The following is an 18,898-nucleotide window of genomic DNA, read 5'->3' on the forward strand; positions in this document are numbered from 1 at the left end:
CACCTGCAAGCCACTTATCTGCCGGGCGTCGCAAACACAAGGGCTGACAGGTTAAGTCGCATCTTTCATCACCACAAATGGTCCCTCAATCCAGAGGTAGCACTCAGTATCTTCCACAGGTGGGGGACACCATCCATCGATCTGTTTGCAACGGAACTCAACAAACAAGTTCCAACCTTCTGTTCCATACGACCCAGCAATCTTCGGATAGCTCAAGATGCGTTTCTAATATCATGGTCGACAGGTCTCCTATATGCCTTCCCTCCCATACCCTTAATCACCAGGACAATTCAGAAGTGCATAATGGACAGGGCTCAAATGATCCTGATCGCCCCGGCCTGGCCTCGTCAACCATGGTACACTTACCTTCTACATTTATCCAGCGCCGCACCAATCCGTCTTCCGAATCGACCAGACCTTCTACTTCAGGAATGCGGAACGCTCCTACACCCATTGCACTCCTCCCTCCACTTAACAGCGTGGAGGTTGACCGGCTGTTATTAACAGAACAGAACATTTCTCAGCAGGCTCAACTTATACTTTTGGAGTCCAGGAAGCCCTCCACCAGAAAGAATTAGTTACAAATGGCAACGCTACTCTACGTGGTGTGCATCCGAAAACATATCACCACTGGATTGTCCACCGGAGCGACTGGTGGATTACCTAAGTAGGCTGTACGACGATGGATTAGCCACGGCTTCAATTCGCGTTCACTTCAGTGCCATCGCGGCCTACCATAGGCCATACAATGATGTCACAATAGCGGCTCATCCACTCCTCTCTCGTTTTCTTTAAAGGACTACTACACCTTAGACCGCCTGTAACGAAGCCGGCGGTTCCGTGGAATATCAATTCAGTCCTCGAGCAACTGATGCTTCCCCCTTTGAACCAATGGAGACAACACACATAAAATACCTGACATGGAAAGTAGTATTTCTTGTCGCAGTCACCTCGGCGAGACGAGTCAGTGAGATACAAGCACTGGTACACTATGAACCGTACTTAGTTTTTTCATCAAAAGGTAGTGCTTCGAACGCATCCCGCTTTGTTGCCAAAGGTAATCTCTCACTTCCATCTTAATCAAACTATCGAGCTACAGATATATTTTCCGAAACCACATACCAATGAGCGGGAAAGACAACTTCACACCCTGGACTGTAAAAGGGCACTAGCATACTACAGAAATAGGACGTCCACACCATCACGTCCGTCTCAACTTTTTCTTTCTTTTGACCCCAAAGCTCTGGGTTCACCAGTGACGAAACGGACCATATCAAGCTGGATAGTCCAATGTATCCGATTCTGTTACGGAAAACAAAACTTACTTCTGCCGCAGAAACCCAGAGCTCATCAAGTTCGTGCCCTATCCACTTCATGGGCACACCTACGAAATATACAACCAGTAGACATTTGCAAGGCAGCTACATGGACATCTCTTCACACCTTCACTTCACATTACTGCCTTGATCAGCAAGCCACTGCGGATACCAAATTAGGACAAGTAATCCTACAATCCGTATCATCTCAGTAAAGGTGATTGCCACTTCTCTACTATCACGTTCCATTAGAGAATAGCTTCGAACGTGATTGGGAGCTTGTGATTCCCAGGACAGCATGGCTAATTCAGCCCTGCTATCGACGGGAAAAAACAAGTTTGCTTACCGTAAATGTTGTTTCCGTAGATAGCAGGATGAATTAGCCATGCTGACCCACCCTCCTCCCTAGCAATCACGAATTCCATCCATAACATCTACTGCTTAATCACAGACTGAGGAGAATCTGTACTTCCTGCGCGGGAACAGCCGCGCAGCCGCAGAGGGAACAAAAAACTAACCTCTGCTTATCAAGCTCCGCCTCCCGGACCTGATTGACAGATCCCAGGACAGCATGGCTAATTCATCCTGCTATCTACGGAAACAATGTTTACGGTAAGCAAACTTGTTTTTGCTTCCTCTCACGATGACTCTGTGATGGATTTCTGATGATAAACAGCATGCAGCACTATGATCAGCTTATCCATAATGTTGGAACTGGCGACAAAAGTGGCAGTTATGAATAATTTTGCACGCTTATTTTGCCTCAGCACCTAATATAGAAAGATCAGCTCACCGATGTCTGCTGTAATTGACAAACTGTTTAATTTTAACCTGTTTTAAAAAATGTTTAAATTGTCCTGCTGTATTTAATGAAACAGCACATGAATGAGCATATTGATAGAACTATTTACATATCTCTTGTGCAGATCGTAATGTTATCTTTATATTACTTTTCAGATGCCACCCAAGGGCATGATGGGATATTGGAGGACTCAACTGCGTCGCCATACTGGCAGCCAGTGAGGGATAGGCAGTTGGACATAACTGAGGATGAGCAGGAAAGAGGCAGCTCTGCTGATTTGGAGAGGCGGAAAGTTTATGATGAGATGGGGAGTGGTGAAGAAAGGGGTCCATATCTCCTTTATGATGGGCATTATGAGTCAGACTACAGCCTGAGTCCTGAGGCCATCCAGGACTCACAGGCTCTGTACAAGGAATACAGGAAGACACTTGATTTCGAAACAGATGGAGATGAGGAGCTTTGGGAGCCTTCTGGCACTAGATCTGGTGAGCCCAAAGCTCTTGCAGATGTTTCTAATGAGTCTGACATGGGCTCTGAAAATAATCTCAGACCATTCAAAACGTCCACAGAAAGCTTCAATGAGTTGGACGAGGGCTCCAGTAACACTTCAGCAAGTGCTTTTGGAAGCCTCAGCCAGCTTGGTGACACCATGGCCTTTCCAAGCGTTCTGCCAGCTGCTCTGGAGAAGCAAGAGCCAAACCCATTGACTGATTCCAGTAAGTGGAACCTGACAGAGAGCCTCAAGAACCATTTGTCTATGGAGGACCTTCAGGAGAAACCCGGCATTGATGCAGAGACCTTTCCTGAAATCTCTTTTGCTGACAGTGTGGAAGAATCCAATGCAGATGTCCCTAGGATGTCTATACGAAGAGCCAGTCTATCTCTCTCTCAACTGTCAGCCAGCAAACCCCTTAAGAAGCGTGAGGGAAGTGTCCGGGGTCCTCCATCTCCTTCTCCTCAGCAGGTGGGCACCAGTTACCTGCACCAGGTACAGAAGCTGAAGAAGACAATTCCTGCTGTGCTTCCTTCCAAACACATCAGACAATCCAGGTCACTCAGCCCCAAGTGGAACCTGGCACAATCAAGTTCTCCAAAACTGACTCTTTGTAGGACTTCCACAGAGCCCATGAAGTATGGCCAGGGACAGCTAAATTATCCTCTACCAGATTTTTCCAAGGTGGAACCCCGTGTCAAGTTCCCTAGGGAAAGTTATCAGCCCCCCAGAGCCCGCAGCCGATCCATAAGACCATCCAGCTCGGAGAATCCTCTGATATTTAAGTCCCCTGCAGAGATTGTGAGGGAGGTTCTGCTGAGCAGCGGGGAAGGTTTTCCCCAGAAACTGGACTCTTCTGGTGCCAGGATTCCTGATGAATTCAAATCTCCTCAACAAGCCACTGAGCTGGTACATCAGCTCCAGGTAATTGGGGGGGGGGGGGGGGAGAAGAGTGTGGGCATTGGCATAGCATTAAAATTACAGTGTGAATAAAAAGGCAACAGTTTGAGATAATGGAGATAATGTGCAGCACTTTGAGGTACCAAACCTTAATGGCATCCGTCTCACTGGAGAAAATGATCAGATATGTGTTGAATCTGTATCATTCTATAAAAAGATCTGGTCTATAAGTCCCAAAGCTTCCATAGCATCAGGGTCAGAGTACCAAGCCTTGTTTTTGCCATAGTGATGAGGAAGAACCAGATTATTTCATATGATCACTCCTACAGAAATCCATTCACGTGGTGCTCGTATCACAGTACATCATGTGTTTTTGTAGGAGGTTAGTTTTATAATAGTTTTGTTTACATGTCTAGTTTTTAGAGATGTTAGAATTTCACTTTTACTGTTTTTAATGGCATCAGAGTTGCTGACCTTCCAACATCAGAGCTCCCCCCCCCTCCCCAGATGCATACAACAGATGTAAGCAGGGAGGTTGGACAACAACCTTCAGATTTCTTCTGTATGCAATGCTCAGGGAAATGATGTTGAGATCAGAGGTTGGCAAAACCTAGCACATGCACCACATGATGTGTGAAGCTCTCCCAGCCGGCACCACAAACATTTTTAAACTCACAGGAAAGCCCTGCTGATCAGCTGAGATCAGGTGAAGGAAATACCCCCCACCAGTACTATTGCCAGTATTTTGGTACCAAGCCAACCTCTGGTCTCGATGTTCACATCTTGGACAGGAATTTCTGCTCAGTCGCTTAGAGAAACCTTTCAGCAGCCAAATGAAAAATCATCTTAGTTGACGCTCCCTCTTGCCCATGCGAGTGGAACCCTATAATACATTCTAGCACTCTACAGCCTGAAAAGAGAAGATTACATAGAAAATCAACTTTTTTTTCTTTTTCTTTGTTATCTAAGGCCTTCTTCCAACACACAGCTGCCCTCCAGCCATGTACTGAACCCATTAGAGAGCCCCTGCATAGGCTTAGAAGGGAGCTGGACTGCAATCAAGGGGGCTGATGCAATAACACGTGGTTTTTGCAGGTCCAGATTTTTCTTTAAACTCTTGATGCCGTAAGCTAATGTTATGCTAATACATCAGGAGTTGGTGTGCTGACTAACCAGAGTTAAAAATTTGTGTTCGACCTATGCTGAACGCACATTTAACTGGGTGGGGGGAGGGAAGGGAGCAGGAGAGTCTCTCAGATGTGATGCACACAAAATATGATTTCTACACCTTATAATGATTTATGCACATAGAAATGCTTTCAGTGCAAAAGAAAATCCTTTTTTTGGGCGCACAAATCATATTTATATGCAGAAACATACTTTGTGTGTGCCTCATTACAGGTGCTGGTGTTGGAATTTCAGCTTCTGCCCATAGACTGACACAAGTGCTGGAAACTTTACCTCTAACCAGAAGTAAAACTTCCAGTGCTAGGGAAACGAGTTAAGCCTATGCACCTCTCTGCAGTGCAGGGTAATAAATAATGCCTTCATTTGCTGGGATTTCCATGTGAGGGTGTTAAAGCACGTGCATATTTTTTGTGTGCAAAACTCTTCACTGTGTCTGGAGTAACATTTGTGAACAAAAATATGCACACAACTGCAGCTAAAACTGTGCTGTACAGAGTGCATCTTTTTGCATTGCTCTCAAGAATAGGACAAGAGCTCTTTTGGCACGCGCCAGGCTCCTAAGCGTTGGGTTAATTTTTCCTTCTGAAGTTGTACTCTACCCCCCTTTCTCAAGAAGTATGAGAGAGGGGACTTCAGCTGAAGCCAGTTCTGAAGTCAGCCTCTCTCTTGAAATCACTTTGCCAATGAATCCGGCCCCCTTTTTTCTCATTTTGTGGGCTGTGTTCTTCCAATCACATACAGTATACATAGCAGATGAGGAACAACTGTCCCATTCAGTCTGCCCAATCCATACTATTTAGTTGTAGAAGTTTGACCACTTGTAGGATATCCCTCTTTCTCCAAATCTGTGTCTGCATGTTTGACACACCCTCTCCCTTCAGGAAGACTACCACAAGCTGCTGACTAAATATGCCGAGGCTGAGAACACCATTGACCAACTGCGGCTTGGAGCCAAGGTAAGATAATGGTGTGTGTGTGTGTGTGTGTGGTGATCTTGTCTCTCTACCAGTGCAGTCCCTCCCACTGTGTTTGAGAGTTCATTGGTAGGAACCATGCACTCTTAGATGCTGGCTTTTTGTGTTTCATATTTGGAGAAATAAAATCAACAGTATTGGATTGGCCACTGTTGGACACAAGATACTGGGCTTGATGGACCCTTGATCTGACCCAGTATGGCATTTCTTGTGTTCTTATGTAACTTATTTTCCCAGGTGCTGTCAAAGTTATTGGGTTGCTCCTGCCAATAAAAGGATTATTTATATTCTGCCTTTCAGACACTTCAGAATGGATTCCATTCAGGTACTGGAGGTATTTCCCTGGCTCCAGAGAGCTCAAAATCTGAGTTTGTACCCAAGACAATAGAGAGTGAAGTAACATACCCAAGATCACAAGGAGTGGAAGAGGGATTTGAACCCTGGCTTGTCTGGTTGACAACCGCCTGCTCTAACTGCTAGGCTATCTATTCATTAATCCACTTAGAACAGGTTACAATATATAAAAATTCATGCACAATACAATTACATAAACTTGTACATATAAAATCATTCTAATCAAAAAAATCAAGTTACACTAGTTTCTTTGTCAAGACTCCCCAAAAGGCTATTCCTCCCTTCCAGTATGGGCAACTTTCAAACTGTCCGCACTGAACCAAAGACCTTGCCTATGTTTTACCGGTGGACTCTGCACCAGTTTTTAAAATGAAAGCACGCACATACTTTTCTTCTCCCATTCTAAATGTGCCCGGGAATGCCTCCTCTACGTGTGCCTAAACGTGCCCGTGTTGAGCAGCCCTCCCCAGACTTTAGCTGCATTCTCAGATGGCCAGGTGAGGTGCATACATCACTATTTATCTGCATAAATTGCTTTGAAAATTTGTCTTCTGAAAATGCAGAACATTTCCTTCCTCCACCCCCCACCCCAGTGCTCTTGGCCTCTGCTCCCCCATGTCGTGGAACAGGCTTGGAAGAGACAGAACAGTGTCTTTTGTAGAGGTTAAATATGAATTTATTTATTTTTTGGAAGAAGAAAACTGCAAAGGGCGCTGCCATCTGAAAGCTGTTTGGTAGTTTCAACTCCTGGGGAACATGTGTCCACATACCTGTGTTAAAAAAAAAAAATCAAAAAGGAAACCTGTGACCACACTAACGCAGCCTTGTCTCTTAATCGCCTCTTGCTAGGTTCAGCTTCTCCACTACGGGATTCATGTTCTAAGTGCCTGTGCTGGTGCAAAGTCCGTAGATACTTTCTATCTGCTGGCTCTGCCCCTGTTTTCAAGGTGAAAATGATCCCAGGAAGGTACCTGCAGCCATTTACAGCTGCTAATTTGTGTGGGCAGTTTTTCCCCTAGAAAAATCTTGCATGCTTTTTGAAAATTCCAAAGCTTGTGCATAAGTGCAAGCCCCTCCCTTCTCCCTCCTCCGGGAACACCTGCTCCCTGCGGGTAAGGTTCCATGCGTGGTGGCACTGCGCACATAAGTTTACCTGCACACGAGCAGGGCGAGTTTAAAAAAAAAAAAAAAAAAAGCCTTTTTCTGTGGGGAAAGCACTGTTTTAACTGCAGAAATGGCTTTGAAAAGCTACCTTGCCCAAGTCAACCTGAACAGGCCGGTCCATTCCTAGTTTTGCTGTGGGTCCATGCATTACGTTGTAGTTCAGATTTCCTTTTGGAAAAGTGGGCCTATATTTTTCATGCATGCAGCGGGGGGGCCAAATCAAGACTGAACCAACTTGTTGAGCTTGAGGAGGCAACTCTGCACACAGCACAGCTTAACTTGTGCAATGCTGCTTCCGAAGAGTCAGAACGCCAGGAGCGGCTGGATCACTGAGCAGACCTCGGCTGCTGCAACAGTTTAGCATGCCTCTCGTCTGATTTCCGCTCCTCACCCAAAAAAAAAAAGGAAACTGGCTACGGCACATCAGATGTGCACTCGAAGTGCAGCCTCCTAGGTCCAGTGCTCTTATTCTCGGTGTTAGAACTGAGAGGAAGCCGGCAATGGCTGCGAGAGGATTTAGCCCTTCCCTCTGCCCCCCTCCACACCAAAGAAGGAACTTGGGTTTCTCTTGAGCCGCTATCATTAAACTGGTCAAATGTTGTTCAGAGCAAAACAGTGTTTAAAGTCCTTTGAACCTCGGTCCTCACATTAAAACTTCCCCTGCTTCTGTTCTACCATGTTGGCTGTGGCTCAGCCTACTTCCTTCCTCTTTCTGCTAAAACCTGTGGTTTAGGCTCCTTGCTGCAATGAGCCAAATTCACCTCACTATTGCACTGCAGTTTTGCAAGCTCTTGAAAAAAAACTAAACAGAACCAGAGACCTTTCCCCCACGCTGTAATTTTTCTGCTCCGCCTGACTAAAGTGGGGTGCCAAAGTCTAGTCTTCAAGGTCTGCAACCACATCTGGTTTCACCATGAACCAAAATATGGAAACCGACAATAAACAAGAACACCTGCTTGCAAATGAAGCTCATGACTATTCATTGCAGATATCTTGAAAACCAGCCATGGTTGTGGCCCTTGAGGACCAGAGTTTGAGTGCCTCTAGAAAAATGGTTTTCAACTTAGTCTCCAGTGAGCGCCTTGGCTGGTCTGCCTTTCAGGCTGCCCCAAAGCATATGCACACTATATGCAAATACATATTATGCATATCAGTTATGGACAGCTTGAGAAATCAGACTGGGTGGAGAACCACTGCTGTTGGGGACGTTAATGGTTCCCAGATCTGTCCTGGAGACTCCACAACCTGCAAACAAATGCAAAATCTGGAAAGGGTTTAACAAGTAATCCTAAACCCGTCCTTGCACCCTGCAGCCAATCAGATATTTAGGATATAAAAAATGAATATGCATGATAAGAATCTGCATATACTGGGTTTCCAATGTGTGTTCTGTAAAACTGCCTGGCCATGGGGTCCGAGGATGGCTCTGGGAATTCTGTATAGACCATTAGTTAAACCTTTTCCAACTTTTGCATTTGTTTGCAGAAGAGGAGGGAGCAGAGGTGTTAAGGTGCCCAGAGCACTTTTCAAATATGAAATAAATAACAGTACATAAGTTAGCAAAAATGAACAGAACTGGCTGAAAAATATAAACAGAAATAAAGAAAAATGTAAAATGGCTAGAGCAGCTAACTGAAAAAAACCAAACATCTTCCCAGTACATAACCAGATAGAAGGTCCTTGAACACTATGGGCTGCGGTGCCCTCTTCAAAGCCCCTGTAGTTGACCCTGCCTGCTATCCACTCCAATGATGGCATGGCCCGACGGGGGTGGGATGGGGGAAGAGTAAATTATACAAGCAACACTCTCCTTGGGTATTTGATCCTGTGAGAATGTGACCTGTTGTGAAAAGAATTTTTTATTCTCAGTGACTATTAAGCCAATGGGTGATGTTTATTGCACATTTCTGTCTTGCCTGTTTCTGTGAGTGCATCTGCCTGTTAAAAAGCTTAGATGTGACACTCCCCTCCCATCCCTGCCTGCTCACAGTGGTCTGGCTCAGCCATGAGGTGGCCCGGAGACTGGAAGAAACAGTGGCTTCTGTAACTTTGAAATCTTCACCTTGTGACTAATTACAGCGTTGCATTGTGATGAGAACAAGCCTAGTCTTGCCGGGTCCTTCAGCTCCTGTGTAGAGGGTGATGATTAATCCAGTGTGTCAGTACATCTAGACTCCAGGAATATCCTCCCTCTGCTATAGGAGAGAGGGTGGGACCCGAGCAGGAAGAGGAACCTTGGAAGCCTTCATTCTCCTTTGGACTTGAGGGGAGGCACTGGCATCTTCTGTTTACTCCTTCCTTTCTCTGGCACATTGGAATCTTATTCTATGCTTTCCAAGGCCCTTTGGTGTGCACTGGAGCAAAGACCATGCCTCCTCTTTTTGCTCTTAGGCTTTGCACCAATTTTTCAGAGTGAAGGGACACACATATATTTGCTTTCAAACTTAACCATGGGCGCAGAGTACACATGGTCATTTGCAGCTTCTCTTTATGCAGACCGAAGTTTGCAGGAAATGTTTGTGCAAGGATTTTGAAAAAGTCATCTATGTACATGCTTTCCTCTCCTGACCTAAGTGCGCCCTTGGGAAGGCTGCCTCGCAACACTGTTAAAAGGCAGTGTGTTGAGGAACGCATAGACTCCAGTTTTACAGTGGATAAGACTCTTCTCGCCTGTGGAAACCGCTTGGAAATGGAGAAGGTTTCTGCTTTTGCCCTAATGGCATTCCTTTGTCTGGTGTGAATTATGAAATCAAGAGCTTCCTACTGAAGAAAATTCTCAAAATGAATAGCCCAGCACCCTCTAACCTTGCCCCGAAAAAGAAAAGCATATTGAACAGCTGCTGACAACACAGATGGTGTGGAAACTCGTGCAGAAGATCCAGCATGTGCTTCATTTGGGACATGGCTACGGGACTTACTGCTCCTGAATAGAAATCTGTTCCTGTTCATACCCAGATCAGTTCAGCCTCCTGGGTTTTGCCTCCCTGCCAGCAGATGGAGACAGAGAAAAAAATGTCACTAACATTGCCATTTATCCTAGTGTGCCACCTGTCTCCAGCAGATTGTAGCGGTGTAAAACATGGATTCTGAAGCATATTAAAAAAAAAAAAAAAAAAAGTTTCTTAGAAGATACAAAATTATTCAGAGTAGTTAAATCACAATCGGATTGTGATACATTACAGGAGGACCTTGCAAGACTGGAAGATTGGGCATCCAAATGGCAGATGAAATTTAATGTTGACAAGTGCAAGGTATTGCATATAGGGAAAAATAACCCTTGCTGTAGTTACATGATGATAGGTTCCATATTAGGAGCTACCACTCAGGAAAAAGATCTAGGCATCATAGTGGATAATACTTTAAAATTGTCGGCTCAGTGTGCTGCAGCAGTCAAAGCAAACAGAATGTTAGGAATTATTAGGAAAGGGAATGGTTAATAAAATGGAAAATGTCATAATGCCTCTATATCACTCCATGGTGAGACCGCACCTTGAATTCTGTGTACAATTCTGGTCGCCGCATCTCAAAGATATAGTTGCGATGGAGAAGGTACAGAGAAGGGCAACCAAAATTATAAAGAGGATGGAAGAGCTCCCCTATGAGGAAAGGATGACTAGGTTAGGGCTGTTCAGCTTGGAGAAGAGACGGCTGAGGGGATATGATGGAGGTCTTTAAGATCATGAGAGGTCTTGAACGAGTAGATGTGAATCAGTTATTTACACTTTAGAATAATAGGACTAGGGGGCATTCCATGAAGTTAGCAAGTAGCACATTTAAGACTAATCGGAGACAATTATTTCTCACTCAACGCACAATAAAGCTCTGGAATTTATTGCCAGAGGATGTGGTTAGTGCAGTTAGTGTAGCTGAGATCAAAAAAGGTTTGGATAAGTTCTTGGAGAAGAAGTCCATTAATGGCTATTAATAAAGTTTACTTAGGGAATAGCCTCTACTATTAATTGCATCAGTAGCATGGGATCTTCTTAGTGTTTGGGTAATTGCCAGGTTCTTGTGGCCTGGTTTGGCCTCTGTTGGAAACAGGATGCTGGGCTTGATGGACCCTTGGTCTGACCCAGCATGGCAATTTCTTATGTTCTTGAGCAGGTGGTGCGTCTCATCCGCAGGGAAGACCAGTAGTCTTTGATCCTGCATGTTCTGCGAGAGCTAAATATTAAGGGGTAGATTTTAATACATGCGCACGCTTCCTGGCATGTACACATGGAAGGACCGATTTTTATAACATGCGTGCTCCAACTAAGGAGCGGACTGGGAGGGAACTTCCCCACCCCCTAAACCCTTACCTTTCTTTTTTCTTTTGTTGCTTACTGCGCCAACTGAGCAGTAGCAACTTGCACATGCCAGGATTCTCTTCCCCGGCCACCTCCAGCCCCGCCCCTTTCCTTTGGCCCATCACTTCAGCGTGTAACACGTGGCTATGGGGCTTACTGCTCCTGAAGAGAAATAGGAAAATTAGTTCTTACCTGATAATTTTCGTTTCTGCAGTACCATGGATCAGTCCACACTGCTGGGTTAAATAATTCCACCTGTAGCTGGCCTATAACCGAGGTGGAGGAATGGGCCGGCCGCATCTCATTGAGAGGATTTGGCGAAGGGTCCCTGGCCAGCTGGATCTCTGCTTGCTCGCTGGCCACAAAAGGACTGAGACCAAGGCTGAGACCTCCCCGAGTTTTGCCATTGGCCCATCCCAGACGGTCTATTCTACTGGAATCGTCTCTGACCCCGAAACCTAGAGCGGGTCGGCTGAAAGGGTCTGGGCCCCTTGGGCCTGTCTTCCGTCAGCTTATGAACCTTGTTATCCCCCAGTGACTTGATCAATTGCTCCAAGTCCTCACTGAAGAGGAACTTCCCCTTGAAGGGAAGTGCACTAAGCTGGGCCTTGGAGGAAACGTCCGCTGCCCAATTGCGCAACCGTAAAGCCGCCAAGCAGAAATGGCAGACACCATAGTCCTGGAGGAGGTTTGCAGAAGATCATATAGGGCATCCGCCCCATTGGCCACTGCCGCTTCCAAGAGCTCCGACTGCGCCGCCTCTTGTGGGGCAGCTTCTGGAACTTGTGGGGCAGCTTCTGGAACTCAGAAGCTGCTGGACCCATCGCAGGCTCGCCTGAAGCGTTAAGCTACTACAGATCGCTGCTCAAATACCAAGCACCGAGACCTAAAAAATGCGTTTTAAGGAGTATCTTGAGCTTACGATCTTCGAGGTCCTTGAGGGCTGCAGCCCTGGCCACTGGAATGGTTGTCCTCTTGGTGACAGCTGACACCGAGGTGTCCACCTTAGATAACTTTAACAGCTCTAGAGTCTCCTCCGGCAATGGGTAGAGCTTGTCCATCGCTCTTCCTACCCGCAGGCCCGCTTCTGGATTATCCCACTCCCGGACCATCAGCTGCTTAACCAGAGCAGGGAAGAGAAAAGTCTTCGAACCCCGCCAACACCAGGTCCTGGGCGGGATCCTCCAGAGGTACCACGATTCCCAGCTCCGCCAGGACATGCGGAATGAGAGGATTAAGTTTGTCCCATTGAAAAAGACGAACTACCTTAGGATCATCCCACTCCAAGGATACCACCTTTTCCACATCATCCGGGTCCGCTCCTGAGGAAGGATGAGGAGCAGAGGAAGGGTCATCCTCCAAGGCAATCCTGGGATCTCGGTCCAGCGCATCAGGAACCTCCGAGGGGCCCCTGACCTTCCGTACCTGGATAGACCCATGTGGCTCCAGACGTCTGGGGACCTTCCTAGGGGGTTCCTCTGGAAACAGAGGCCTGTACAGCCCCCCGGGCTGTGTCTGGCTGGCCAAAAAGGCCTGGTGCATAAGGAGCACAAAATCCACTGAGAAACTGGCTGGACCCCTGAAATCCCTCCCAGGGGACCTGGGCCATCGTCAAGAAGCTGATCAAAAGGGGCCTGGGGACCACCCAGGCTCAGATCCGCTGGCAAGAGCACCGGAGGGAAATCCCCTCCTCCCCTTGCTGCCTCCATGGCAGTGGTGAGGGAATCCAAAATGGCCACTGTTCCCTCTCTCCCTGCTAGCAGCCTGATGGCTTGCGCCCTGGAGCCCGGACACCTGCTCACTGGGGAAAAAATTCTCCCTTTTTGAAGTTTGGTTCTTCTGAAGTTATAAAAGTTTTATAAAAGAACCCAAAAGTGGTTCAGGACCACAGGTTTTGCACCACCTCCATCTGCTGGAGACAAAGAAATACTGAGGAGCTGCAGGTGGGATTGTTTAACCCAGCAGTCTGGACTGATCTGGGTACGTACAGGGAACTGATTTTGCAGCGAGACAAGCGCGAAAAGAAGTATTTCTGTGCAGAGAAACGTCCACCTGTGGAAAAGGTGTTTTCTGGTATGCAGGTAAAAGTAGACCCATAACATACGTGCTTTTACCCACATTGGGCGGAGGCATTCCCGCATGCAAGGTTAGGGTAGGGAATGAGACCATTCATTTTCAAAACGAAGTGTGTTATTGAGGAAAAAAGTAGGCTCCAATCTCTGTGGGAACATTTTCACCTAGGTAGTCTTCAAAAAGAAATTACGCACAGACTTTCTCATTGAGAACCAGTGCAAAGTCCACAGGTAAAAGTACCATGGACTTTGCACCAAAATGCAGTTTTTGAAAATTGCCTCAGAAGAGGGAAAAACCATAAAACTGCTCTTTAATAAATATATCTATTTTGTTTTTTTTCTCCCCTTCACTGCTGATTTTTTTTTTTTTTTTTTTTTTTGAGCAAGTGTGTATAAGAAACGCTTTCTTTTGTCCCTAGTCTTCTGATCTCGCCCACGTCATTCACTGATATGTGTAACGTGTAGGATGTCACAATTTCCTGTCTGAGAAGCGTTTTGCGATGTGGTTCAGGTACCATGAGGGAGCGGGCCACTGGAATAATGAGAGGGCTTGCACATCGCTAGAGATAAATTGTTGGCTGAAATCCAGCGTAGATCAATTCCTGCCCACAGCCCTGCGACATAAGGAGAGAAACTGCAGACCATCAAGGGCCAGGAAAACATTCTGTTTATACACAGGAAGGTCAGATTTTTCCTCAGCTCTGCACTTCCAGGAGAGCAGATGGCGCGTGTTGTTCTAAGCTGGCTTAGTCTCGCCCCGGAGGAGAGCTGCTGAGCTCCGAGGGGCTGGGGGAGGAGGGAGAGGAGAGACCCGTGCAGGGTGAAAAGGCTTTGGAGGCTGCCTGCCTGCCACTCTTAAGTGGCTCAAGTTCTTCTCCAAGCTAAAATAGCAGACTTAAAGGATACAGTTATGCAGAAAAGCACTTCTGTGCAAGGGCTTTGGGATGGAATTAATAGAAAGTCAAGTCTTTCCTTGCAAAGGTTGGACAAGAAAGATCTTTAAAAATAAAGACTGCAAAACTATCCCCATCACTTCGGGTGCTTGCTGTTGCTTTCTGAAGCTCTTGGCCTTGCTTCTTTCAGTGTGTTTTTCTAGCTCTTCTTTGTCTCCCTCAGGTTAATTTGTATGCTGACCCACCAAAACCAAGCCAGAGTCTACAAATGGGTGCAGTGTCTCAGGGATCCAGGGTCATGGCCTTTACCATCCCACAGGCCAGAACAGCGGAGTTCAGTCAAACACCAAGTCAAATGCGTCGCACAAGTCTGGATCCAGGTGTGTTGTAAGTAGGGTGGCCAACTGCCCTGTTTTGGACTGGATAGCCAGGTTTTCAGCTCTGCTGAACAGTGTCCAGACAGAAGTACTGACCAGACACTGAAAATCCGGTTTTTGCAGGAGGCCTTCTCCTCTTTCTCACAGCTTCCTGGTTACAGTGAAAGAAGAGCTGAGCTGTGTCCCTGCCTACTTGCCTCCCTTCCTGTGTTGTGATTGGATGGGATGGTGAGAGGAGGCGGGGCATAGCACAGTTCTCTGTTCCCAGCGCACCACAGATCTCTGCAGCAATGACCTCCTCCAAGCCCCTCCCCCGCCCTGAGTGCTGGGCCAAGACCTGAGAGAGACTGTAGCGAGCCAGCCAAGGGATACAGTCACAGAGGAGGGGAAGATGGAGAAAGAGAGTCACAGGATGGCGAAAGGGGAGAGAAGGAGAGGACACAGAGAAAAGGGACGGGAAAGGAAGATAGACACATGGGGAGCAAGGGAGGAAAGAGACACAGAGAGGGTATAGAAGGAAGGAAGATCACAGGGAAGGGGAGAGGCACAATGGGAGCATGAGGAAAGGAGGGAGATGGGGAAGGGAAGAAAGACAGAGGAAGCACAAAGGAGACAGCAGGACACAAGGAAAGGAGATAGAGAAAGAGGAAAGCACTGGGGAGGATAGAGAGAGAGACAAGAGAATAGGAAAGGAGGGACTAGAGACTGGAGGGCAGCACAAGAGAGGAGTGCACAGAGGGGGAGGGCATATTGAGAGACAGGGGCACAAGGGAGACATGAAAGGCTGGGAAGTTTTTAAGGAAAGGGAGAGCGAACCACTTGTGTCTGAGGCAGGAGGCTATGTGTTTGGGAGAGTGCATGTGTGTAGGAGAGAGGAGGCTGTGTGTTTGGGAGAGTGCATGTGTGTAGGAGAGAGGAGGCTGTGTGTTTGGGAGAGTGCATGTGTGTAGGAGAGAGGAGGCTGTGTGTTTGGGAGAGTGCATGTGTGTAGGAGAGAGGAGGCTGTGTGTTTATGGAGAAGTATGGAAGTGGGTGTGTATTAGAAAGGCTTTAATTGTGATAGAGAGCAAAACTGCATCAGAGAGGCTGTGATCGATGTGTTTGAGGATAGTTGAAATAATATTTTATAAAAGAAAGTATATTGAGGGGGGTGCTTGAAAACCAAGTAATGAGTGGATTGACTACTGACAGTAGTCTGTAACCTTACGTCCCCCGCCTCCCCTCCCAAAACATGAAGTTTAGTGGAGTGTCCAGTTATGGCCCATGGTAAAGTTGGCCACCCTGGTTGTAAGGATGAGGGGGTGCCAGCCTGTACAGGCAAACATTCTTGCTCCCTTCTTATCTTGATGAGAAGAATCAAGGAACATTATGCACCACCTTCTTAGAACTGGAATTCTCATACCATTAGGGTGCTGGAGAGTCTGAAGCAATGTCCTATGTAGCCAGGACATGCATTCTCGAAGCACTGCGTATATCTAATGACAGCACTATATAAATAATTAGTAGTAGTGTCACCTAGCACCCCTTTATATCTTAGATGCCTGGCATCCCTGTATAACCTGGACATGATCTATCATCAAGCACCCCTGAATAAACTGGACACTCTATTACCTGGCCATCCCTGTATGGTCTGGATATAGTGTGGACACTGTTGTCGGGTAAAGGTATGTGCAAGGATCACCAATGCACGTACTTCCTGCAGGGAAAATGTGGGTGGCTTCAAAGGAGAGCTTAAGTTGGGGAAGACAGTAATGCACATAGTTTTTTTCAGGGGAAAATTATCTGCAGAAAAAACAGGCACAAATTTCTGTGGATGGCTTTTCCCCAGGAGGTTTTCAAAGGAAAAGCACACATATATTTTGTGAGAACTGGTGCAAAGTCCGTAAAGAAAAGAACCCATGGACTGCTTTCTTGGCGCTGGGATTTCATCCTTTGAAACAAAAAAAAGGACTAGGTGGTAGGAAGAGGAAAGATTGAAACTGATATCCCCACTTTCATATGAAAGAGAAACCACAAAATCATGGTACTCAAGACCCCACATTCCAGACACTGTCCCCTGTGCTCTTATCAACTGCGGCTGTCCAGCAAACGATTTTGATTGGCCTACAGCACGTTAAATCAGGAAGTGCTGCCTTTCCCTCTCAGGGTCCTGCAGAGAGGCGACTTCTACCGTTGGTAGGTTCTGATGACGCTTGGTGGTTATTGCAGGCCTTCGCCTTGCTCTTGGAGAGGACAGTGCTTCCATACCCTCTAACTCCCAAGGTGAAGACTTCCTGGCAGCGGGCAGACGAGGCTCTACTGATGGACAATCTCCAGGGGACTTTTTGACAAACACCCTGGTTGAACAGGCAGAGAAGTTCCAGAGACAGGTAAGTTAGCGCTTTGGAAGAGCGCCTTCTCCAAAAACAATGAATCAAATATTTCTGAAAACTATTGTGCATGTTGCCGAGCATTGTGAAGTCCATTTTGAGTAAGCCAGCAAACAAGAGTTATCTGGGTAAAGTTATCAGGTTAACTTTAATCGGATAATCAGTAGAACCGAATATACCTCAGTTATTTGGGTAACTTTTAGGATGTCTGTTTATGCTTACCTGACTAACATTTATTATTTATCTGATTTATATTATGCCTTTCAGGCACATTGTTTAGGTACTGTAGATATTTCCCTAACCCCAGAGGGTTTACAATTTAAGGGGCTCATTTGCTAAGCTTCATTAGGCTATTTACTGGATGGTAAATGGCCTAAGCAGGAATAACACAAGGTGTTTCAAATAGAGATGTGAATCGGAACCAGAATCGGTTCGGATTTCAGTTCCGATTCACATCTCTAGTTTCAAATACCTCATGTTACTGTAACCCCAGCACCACACGTACTTGAATGAGCTGATGAGCCTGCAAATGCTTGCTAAATCAGGTCATAAATACCTGAAACGATGAAAATCAAATAACGCAGCTTGCCAGAAAAGTCACAAGCTGCATTATTTGCCCCAGGAGCATTGGGATGCTAATGCATGTAAGTCCAGTGGCAAATCTTTCTCATGGATATTCATTGTAGATATCCTGAAAACCCAGCCTGTTTGTGGCACTTGAGGACTGGAGTTCGCCATCACTGGTTTAGTGAACGAGTCCCTAAGTTTGTCCCTGAAGTAATGCAGTGTAAAATGACTTGCTCAAGGTCACAAGGAGCAGCAGTGGGATTTGAACTCTGGCTTCCCTGATTCTCAGTTCACTGCTCCAACCACTAGACAACTCCTTTGTTTGGGCAGCATGGAGAAAGTGAAACCATGCCCCCAGGAATGCCTCTAATGCTGCTTTTTTTTTACTTGGGTAAATTTTATGGAGGCAGCAAACTGCCAGGGCAAAACTTAGCCAGGGAGTGAGGAAAAATATTTGGATCTCAGAATTTGTCTGGTTAACTCCAAAAATTAGACAGACAAACCCTGCAATATCAACCCCTGTATTCCTGGGGAGAGCAATATTCAAAGCCCTTTCCGCAAGTTAAAAAGCATTTTACCAGTGGAAATCAGGGCTTTAAAAATTGCCCAGCCTATCTATGGGTAAGAGTATGCACATGGTTGAACAATGCATGTGAACCATGGACTACCAAGGTAATCCCTGGAGTCGAGAGAGGGTAGGGAATTGAGCAATGCATGTTTTGTGCAGAGAAAGCAGACAAAGCTCTGTGCACATATTTTCCTTGGTCAATAAAGCAAAATTACCAGCCCAGTTTGCCTTTGATTATTGGTGCAAACCTTGAAGATAAATAGTGCCTGTTCCCTGTACGTACCAGGATCAGTCCAGACTGCTGGGTTATGCCTCCCTTCCAGCAGATGGAGTCAGAGAAAACTGAAAAGGCACCCCCATACATACCGGTGTGCCACCTGCGTCCCATTCAGTATCTCTCTGACTCCAGCAGATGCAGAGGCATGACCTGCGGTCCTGATCCCTATCAAATTTTCAAATTACATATATTTGACATGACCAGGTTTGGTTATTGATATTTTGTCTATTACCTTTGACTAGATCAATTAAAAAAAACAAACAAAAAACAAGAAAGACACTTAAGAATTTCTCTC

At 46.2% G+C, this 18,898-nt stretch overlaps 1 protein-coding gene across 3 annotated transcripts in view; it reads left to right on the plus strand.

Annotated features, from left to right (window-relative positions):
• The window catches only part of AKNA (AT-hook transcription factor), a 123,023-nt gene that overhangs the window by 37,243 nt on the left and 66,882 nt on the right, over nt 1–18,898 (plus strand). For all 3 annotated transcript variants that reach the window (XR_003858109.1, XM_029611374.1, XM_029611373.1), the window contains exons 3-6: nt 2,274–3,535; nt 5,581–5,655; nt 14,669–14,825; nt 17,031–17,191. Coding sequence is in view for 2 of the 3 variants with exons in the window: in XM_029611374.1 (XP_029467234.1) it covers nt 2,274–3,535; nt 5,581–5,655; nt 14,669–14,825; nt 17,031–17,191 (1,655 nt within the window). In the remaining variant the exon portion in view is untranslated. The remainder of the gene's footprint in view (nt 1–2,273; nt 3,536–5,580; nt 5,656–14,668; nt 14,826–17,030; nt 17,192–18,898) is intronic.

Source organism: Rhinatrema bivittatum, chromosome 8, assembly GCF_901001135.1.
Source record: "Rhinatrema bivittatum chromosome 8, aRhiBiv1.1, whole genome shotgun sequence".
NCBI lineage: Eukaryota > Metazoa > Chordata > Amphibia > Gymnophiona > Rhinatrematidae > Rhinatrema > Rhinatrema bivittatum.